The 8,282-nt window shown below is 44.0% G+C and overlaps 1 protein-coding gene across 1 annotated transcript; it reads right to left on the bottom strand.

Moving 5' to 3' along the window:
* Positions 1 to 714: 714 nt before the first annotated feature.
* On the bottom strand, positions 715 to 6,575 carry LOC115141942 (FMR1-interacting protein NUFIP2-like). The gene is made up of 4 exons (XM_029681363.2): positions 6,263 to 6,575; positions 3,215 to 4,915; positions 3,043 to 3,075; positions 715 to 2,926 (listed from the first exon to the last, which is right to left on the bottom strand). The coding sequence occupies exons 1-4, from the start codon at positions 6,393 to 6,395 to the stop codon at positions 2,862 to 2,864; spliced, it is 1,932 nt and encodes a 643-aa protein (XP_029537223.1). The 5' UTR covers positions 6,396 to 6,575; the 3' UTR covers positions 715 to 2,861.
* Positions 6,576 to 8,282: the final 1,707 nt, after the last annotated feature.

Raw genomic sequence — 8,282 nt, 5'->3', positions numbered from 1 at the left:
CCAGTAAAAAAAGGATTTTGAATGCTGTGGATATATTTTTCTATTGTCAGATATGTAATGCTGTGTATAGCATAATAAAATCGGTCTATTTTTGTCTGGTCATTGTTACATCTCTGATGTTGTTCTGATATTTCACTTCCTTACCAAAAGAATGTCTGACTGCATACAAATAATTTCCACAAGGTTTTATTAATACAAATGTGGAACAAATTATTTCCCTTATTTTCATCTCCTGTTAAGTTCTACAATTTCCAGCATGTTAGTCTCCAGGAGACACCGACAGCAAGAGGAAACAGAAGGAAATAAAGCATCACATTTTGTGTTAAAGTGACAGGTTAAAGAGGTAGTACCTCATCTCTATATTCAGTCAACATACGGTACACATCTCTCTCTTCAGACATGTCTGTCCTTTCTGCTCACTGATACACTCATTATATTGGTAAAGGGGGGTGTTGAGCAATGACTCAAAACGACATACCACCTCCTTGTCTAGCAACTGTAGGCGCACGCTCGCAGCATGTGTAGAATCTTTTAGGTCCACTAGTATTATTCTATACATTTCTGGCTGTGTATGTCTCTTGATCCATTCAAACCTCATATTTGTCAAACAACCACTAATATATGGAAATGAATGATTCGGACTGATTTAATTTAAGGGACAGTTAAAGATTTAATTGAGTGTGCTGTAAGTCATTTAAATAACAAGAATACAGGTACTTTCAGCAAATGAGCTGTAATTTTTAATAGATTGTTAAAATTCTTACCATAACTACAGCAGAAAAAGAAAAGTGAGGAACAAACTAACATAACTTAATACAAGACAGCATGAACAGTCGAGACATGGCACAACTTGCAGGTGGAGACATACTTGACGAAGCAGATGCAATTCCAATGTTCTTGTTATAAAAAGCACCCTGTATTTTGCGTTGACCCATGACCATGTTTGTGAAGATACACATCATGCATGCATGCGCGCACACACACACACACACACACACACACAGGCTATTTGTCTGTCATAACAGAAGACAGCGGTCCTTGAACTGGGTTTTTCAGTACGTTCTAATACGCCAGTCGCTGATGTCTTCTAAATACACAGTAGTATTATTTTAGTACCCAATGCAACGGTCAGAGATATTTGATTGTTTTCCAATATTTTAATTGCAATTAAGAGGGACAAAAAAAGGAATTAAGGTGCCATAAATTAGCCATTATCAAAATAAAGATTCATTTTCACATTAACCTTGACAAACAGAATGTTCAAAAGATGTCCCCTGGCTTAGTTTGGCCACGTTAATGATCAACATTGCCAAACAACTTTTGGCAACACCTATATTAGGTCACAAACAGGCTGTCCTATTTGAAAATCGCAGTGATTGTTAGGAGCCAAAGAGTTCGCTGGGATAAATAGACATTTAAATTTAGTACATTTTATGCTTTAATTCTATAGATTTAAAGTGCTGATCAGTCAATGTAAGCTAATTAAATTCACTTATGGTGACTCGGGAGAGAGAAACATCTAACAGTCTCAGAAAGGAACAGCCTAACCTGGTCAAAGAGTCCAAGAATTCCTTTCCATATGAATTTAACAATTCTCCTCTGGAGGTGAAACAGACTTGAAACAGTCCTAAGTTTCAGTTAAATCCTGCATTGATGTCAATAGGAGACTTGTAACATAAACATTTGCATATTTCTGGTTAAAATACTGCCCTGCATGAATCTCTCATTCTAACGCATTACTACAGTAAAAACAAGTGAACACTGCCAAAGCGCCTATTCTGTGCAATGAGAAAAAAAAGACTGCCCAGAACTTTTAAAAACAAAATCTTAAAAGAAAAGGTATGCAAATATGGGGCATTCATTTGAGCATTGAGATGGTAAGTAGAGGTAGCATGTAAAGCATAAACTGTCATTATAAACTGGTTGATTAACAGAAAATGAAAAGATAAGGGGAAAAAGTATAGCCTCTGCGCAGTGTTGGTAACCACCACCACATCCTGAGGACCCCCCCCCCCCAAAAAAGAGTCCAGTATTAACAGAGCCCAAAGACTTGAGACCGTACCTTGAGGCACAACAAACAGACTAGGCCTCGGTGAGAGAGGGATGCATGTTCTCATGATTTGAACCTTGAACACAAATCAATTCCATCCATCTGTCCAGCCAATGACCTGGGATTTCTAATTAGTGTAATTCAGTTAACATGGGAACCAACCCCTCCATAATCCTAAATTAAAACATTTGTTTTACATGGGCTTACAAAAGCCTCCCCATGATATTTGGTTTCATCTAAACTAGAATTCGAGCAGAAAACCCCATCTTTCCACACTGTTTTCACATCTAGAAGGCAACCATTCTAAAACGTTCCAAGTCTTTCCCATTTGTTTTCGGTCCGAATACAAAATGAGGCATCTGTGATACCTTACAGTTCAAATGTGAACATTTGGAATTCCTGTCTTCCACGACAGGCTAAGAGAGGAGGGGCCATCTCTCTCCAGTATCCTGTGATTCCAAAGATGGGGCGGGAATGCAGAGGTGGTGACTGATTATCCCACATGATGTCCTCTACAAGCCTGTCTCTGAAAATGGAAATTGAGGGAGAAATGTAGCAGTCACTCTTGTGGACACGTTTCCCGTCAAAAGGCTTGTTCCCCCATTGTTCAACCATCCTGTAATCTCCCGAATGACAGCATCCCTGTAAGAGGCTCCGTGTGGTCTGTCTGTGGTGCTGCTGTACTGTGTTCCCTCTACGGCACAAGCTGCTCACATCAAAGGAGTCCTGCAACATGAATCTAAGATAGGAGAGGGAGCAGTTCCTCCAGGGCACCGTTTCATGAGGCAGCAGCCAGGAGAGGGTGTAGCGCTCAGTCATGACTTAACTGAACAGGCCCATCCTTGGACTGATCATAGAACACAACTCCATTTGAATCTAGAGGGAGGGAAGTAGGACACGTCAGATTTGCTCAGCCAAGACATACTATACCAATATAAAAGATGAGGCTTTTCGGGTTCTCTACAATTATACGGCAGGAATTACTAACTCACCTTGTTTTTGTAAATTCTGAATATATTCAATTTCTGTAAAAATATAAAACATATTTAGTAGTGTGAGAGATTCATAATTATTACATGCACTATTCTCTTTGTTCTAAGGACCAGCCATAGCAGGTCAATTATTTAACTTTGTGAATGAACGTTGAATGGAACAGCTACCTACCTTTAGTGTGATAAATAACAGCAGCTTTTAGATCGAACGCCCCCCAGCAAGATCCTGGGTCGCAAACCTTGGGGTGGCAGGGCTCCTTGGCCAGGACAGACACAGGTTGAGCAGGGGAGGCAAGAGGCAGCTCAGTACCAGGGTGCTTAAAAGAGGAGGACATTATGGCACCTCTACTCCCAGCCTCACCCCTCAGAGGGTCTGGGCCAGGGGCTTGGCCTCCCAGACCAGCATCAGGGCCAGGAGCCAAGGGAGGGCCTGATTTACCAACACTGCTAGGGGCTTGGGAGATAGTGAGTCTGTCCTGCTCGTACGCCTTTGGGAAGAGGGGTTTGTCGGGTCTCAGAGTGGAGGTAGCAGAGACTTGTAGAGGCAAGGCTGCAGTGCCACCTCCCTGAAAGGTGATCTCCACGATCTGGCCTTTCCGGGCTGGCTGCCCCACTAATACCGGCCCCACCCCAGGCCCTCCACTGGGCTCGTTGATGAATGACAGCCCCCACTGGTTCTGGAAAATGTCCACCAGAGATTTGGAATTTGTCTTAGTGGCAGGTGAGTCCACTTGGCAGGCGCTGGAGAGGGCGGGTTGCATATTTGAAGTGCCCAGGGGATAAACAAGGAGACTGGCCTTTCTCAGTTCTCTAGTAATCATGGAGGGGGTGCCTGACATATCAGTGCCGTTGCTGGACAAGGATGCTTCGTTCTCCCACTTGCTGGCAGGGGAGACAGGCATTGGGGCAGTGCAAACAGTAGAGGTAAAAAGGGGCGCAGGGAGAGGGCAGCTACTCCCCTCTCCAGATAGGGGTCCATTGGTGAAGCTAGGGGAGGTGATGGTTTTGACAGCAGACATGGGGACTTGGGAGAGTCTGGTGGGCACCTGGGACTGGGGAGGTAAGGAGTCACCTGCAGCTTGGACTGCTGCTTTGTTTAGATTCTCTTTCACTTTACTTGCATAACTAATCTTGGGCACTGTCTTAGCACTACTATTGTCCACAGGAAAGACAGGGGGTGGTTTAAAGAGGGTCCATGAGTCCTCTTTTTTGGAGGTAAGCTTGGCTTTGCCCAGCCTGTCTTCGAGCTTTTTAACAGAGCATGCTGCAGCCTTTTCCTCAGAGGTCCTACACTGTAGTTCACCAACCTGATCCACAGGGGCCTGTGCCACAGGTGGGACACCTTTGATGGAGGTGGGAGACAGAGAGCCTGCAGCTGTTTTGGCAGCCTCTGGAGTGTGAGGCTCCATCTCATGTTTGTTAGGGACCATAACTGCCTGTATAACAGCCTTCTCCTGCCCAGCAGTCACACTCTCCTCAGCCATTGCACTCCTCTGAGCCCAGCGTTTCTTGGGAGTGATGTATCCACTCTCAGAACCACTGCCACCACTGTCTGGTCCAGTCTTGCTGGGGTAGCCGTTAGCATACAGACCAGGGTTGAGGAGCACAACGCCATTTGGTAAAGCAATGGACTTGCTCTTGCTATCACGTGTTTTCAACTCTGAAGGAGTGTCATTTTTGCAGTTCATACTGTTCTTAAAATGGCTATTACGACTGCCTTTTGAGTGAATGGCGAGGAGCTTCCCAGGAGGTTTTGGTTTCAAGTTAGAAGTTTCATGTTGCCTGCTGCTCGAGTAATGAAGGGCAGACACAGGAATAGGGGCAGAAGGGGTGTCCTCTCGCTCCACTAGGGTTCCATTTATTTTTCCATTACCTGATGACATGACAAGAAAACAACTACAATCACACACACTGTACTTGCATAGAGTAGGCCTAGATTTGTTTAACTAGCTTCACCCAACTGAATACACGCCTGTTTTTTTTGTCCATAACGATACAGGCTATCCAATGAAGTCATATGGATACACTCCGATGTGCCTGCCATATTTCCTGCAGACAATGCAACATCTGATATTGAAATAGTGTTCATTTTAAATATTAAATGTGAATACATTCGAAAGAGACAGTAAGGCCCTCTCACATGACTAGATACACGTCATTGCCAATGCTAGCCTGCAGATCCGACCCACTTGCTTACAGCTGTACTAGGGTCGGACAACATTTCTGTGTATAATTAGACACCAAGGAGTCGGCACAAGATATGGCTCAGAAAACATACCTTAATTCAGGATGAAAAATGCCTTGTACTCCGAATTGTGCCATTATGCCAACTGTTACGCTAACAAGATTAAATGACTGCAAAAACCTTCTCTGTGTAATAGTTATAGGATAATGGTAGAACTAAGTAAACCGCATTTCTCATCCTTGGATTGAGGTACGTTTTCTGAGCCATATCCTGTGCCGACTCCTTGGGGTCTTAATATACAGAGGAATACTTTCTGACCCTAGTACAGCTCTGTATGCAGGTGGGTCAAATCTGCTGGCTATGCCAATGCCAGAGTAGACTCGAGTTAGTGACACGAGCAACAGGCCCAAAAATAACGATAGATTTTCGCTAGCTAACGAGTACTATTTATGTCAATACTCAAGACCATAACTATTACAATTACAGAAATAAACCATTTCTGGCGGACCGGGGGGGAAAGTATACGCTGTGTGCCGTAACTAAGTTAATAGTTAATTAACAAACGTTTAGCGGAACATTCCAGAGAAGCCGGTTCGTGTTGAGATAGCTACATTCACAAAGGATAACGTTTGCAAAAGTGCCACTCAGCTGACTAACGTTAGTTTCACGTAATTACATCGGACTTGTTGGCTGGTACATTTCTTAAAATAATTTCTGGCTGGCACTACTGTTAACTGACTAGCTAGTTAACCAGCTGGCTGGTTATTAGCCAGTGAACAAGGTCAATGTCCCGCGAATCATGTCGCGTTAGCTAGCTAACGGCTAGCCAACGTTCACTAACCGTACCAATCTTTAGCTACTGTTAGCTAACTAACCACGAACAAGACACTCCCTAACAACGCTCCCTAAAAAGCCCCTAATTAGCCAACGAGTTAGCTCATGTTTGATATAATAGCTAGCTAGTCACCTAGCAGCAAGCTGGCTAGTGAATGCTCAAAAGTTTGTTGCTAATAGATTATAGAGGGATATTCGGACCCGTTTTCTCCGTCTGCGCTTCCTCGTACTGGTGTTGATCATCTTCTACCCATGCGTTCGGGGGACCGGGGCGATTCTCGTCTACATGCTTCAAACATCCCTCAGACATCCGTCCATCGCGCCGGTCATCCATTGAAGTGTAATGCAAATACACGAAGGCTGCCTCCCCTAGTAAGCTAACTAGCTAGCCAGTGGCATAGAGGAAACATTCGGCCTGCCCAATCAACGCCCATGACTTCATTTCGTGAATGTCGTTGGGCTTGTTCGAGTCGATCAATTTTCTCAAGTCAGTCACCATCATAGGTCACCGTCTTTCAGTGTGTTGCATTAGGTTTAAGTATATGACTTGCGCCTACATGTTTTTTTACAAAAATCATGTGATCAAATGTCATGAAGTTTTGACTGCGTTTTAAACACATACCCTTGCCTTATGCCCTTGGGGGAATCCCCACGGCCATCTTTGTCGTTGGTCCAAATGATTAGCCAAGAAAGGGACACGTAAAGCCACACAGCCCTAGTTTTTGGTAGAGTTTGAGTGTTCAATTATGTTCACTCCAGGGCCTGAAACGCCCAATTTTTATTTAAGTAGGCAAGTGTTAGAGTTGCGTTTTTCGAATCCGGTATCAGGAGGAATAAAAGACCGAATCTGTCGAATCTGTCGTTAATTATCTTTAATTAAATTCAAGCAATAAATGGTAAATGCAATTTTCGTATATACAGGCTCTCTGTCCCACCTCGCAGGGCAAACAGAGAACTGACAGGATGTACGTAAACAGTTGTTCTTATACTGTGACCACCCTGCATACCACTGCTGGCTTGCTTCTGAAGCTAAGCAGAGTTGGTCCTGGATGGGAGACCAGATGCTGCTGGAAGTGGTGTTGGAGGGCCAGTAGGAGGCACTCTTTCCTCGGGTCTAAAAAAATATCCCAATATCCCAGGGCAGTGATTGGGGACACTGCCCTGTGTAGGGTGCCGTCTTTCGGATGGGACGTTAATCGGGTGTCCTGACTCTCTGAGGTCATTAAAGATCCTATGGCACTTATCGTAAGAGGGTGTTAACCCCGGTGTCCTGGCTAAATTCCCAATCTGGCCCTCAAACCATCATGGTCACCTAATAAACCCCAGTTTACAATTGGCTCATTCATCCCCCTCCTCTCCCCTGTAACTATTCCCCAGGTTGTTGCTGCAAATGAGAATGTGTTCTCAGTCAACTTACCTGGTAAAATAACGGATAAATAAATAAAAAACATAGTTCCAACCCGTCTGTTGGCCTATCACAGAGGCTGAGCGTGGTTTAGACTTGCCCAGCCTATCGCAGGCGCTCAGGCTGGTCCCCCACCTCTTGGTGCTTCTTGGAGTCCACCCTCTGTCGATGTATAGATTCACTGTTCTGGTATCACACCCTAGTTACTGCAACTACTCAGTTCCCGTTATTCAGTGTTTTCTAATTCAATCAAACCTTGTGATGAGCTCCCCCTCCCTGTACCTGATTAATCACAACTTTGTAAGATACAGCAAGTCACACCGTGTTGCTAAACATTGTCACATACAAACACAAGGACAAAGCATCTGCTGGGCTGTTATCTACAGTTTTGCAACATGCAGCAGTCTCAGCATGTTGCTCGGTCCTTGACACACACACACACACACACACAGACAACTGCTTTTCAAACAATTCAATCTTACGTGATATAGTAGTGGGTTATAGAACATAGACATAAATCCTCACACAAGTCAGTTAAGAAAAAAAATCATATTTATAATGGCGGCCTACACCAGCCTAACACAGACGATGCTGGGCCAATTGTGTGCCACCCTATGCAAGCACAGCTGGAAACAAACCAGGGTCTGTAGGGATGCCTCTAGCACTGAGATGCAGTGCCTTAGACCGCTGTGCCACCATTCAATTCGCAATGATTGTACATCCACTAAGAAAAGTCCACAAAAACCTAAAATAAACATTGATATGAAGAAGTCAACATACAAGTGTAAGTAAAAACAATGGTGCTACTAATGCACA

Source organism: Oncorhynchus nerka, linkage group LG14 (genome assembly GCF_034236695.1).
Source record: "Oncorhynchus nerka isolate Pitt River linkage group LG14, Oner_Uvic_2.0, whole genome shotgun sequence".
NCBI classification, from domain to species: Eukaryota; Metazoa; Chordata; class Actinopteri; order Salmoniformes; family Salmonidae; genus Oncorhynchus; species Oncorhynchus nerka.
This window is presented reverse-complemented; position numbering and strand designations above follow the sequence as displayed.

Coding starts and splice junctions, on each gene's coding strand:
- LOC115141942 (XM_029681363.2), bottom strand. CDS start 6,395: ATGGATGACCGGCGCGATGGACGGATGTCTGAGGGATGTTTGAAGCAT. Junction 4,916..6,262: donor AGCGCAGACGGAGAAAACGG/GTCCGAATATCC, acceptor TCATGTCATCAG/GTAATGGAAAAATAAATGGA. Junction 3,076..3,214: donor TGTTATTTATCACACTAAAG/GTAGGTAGCTGT, acceptor ATATTTTTACAG/AAATTGAATATATTCAGAAT.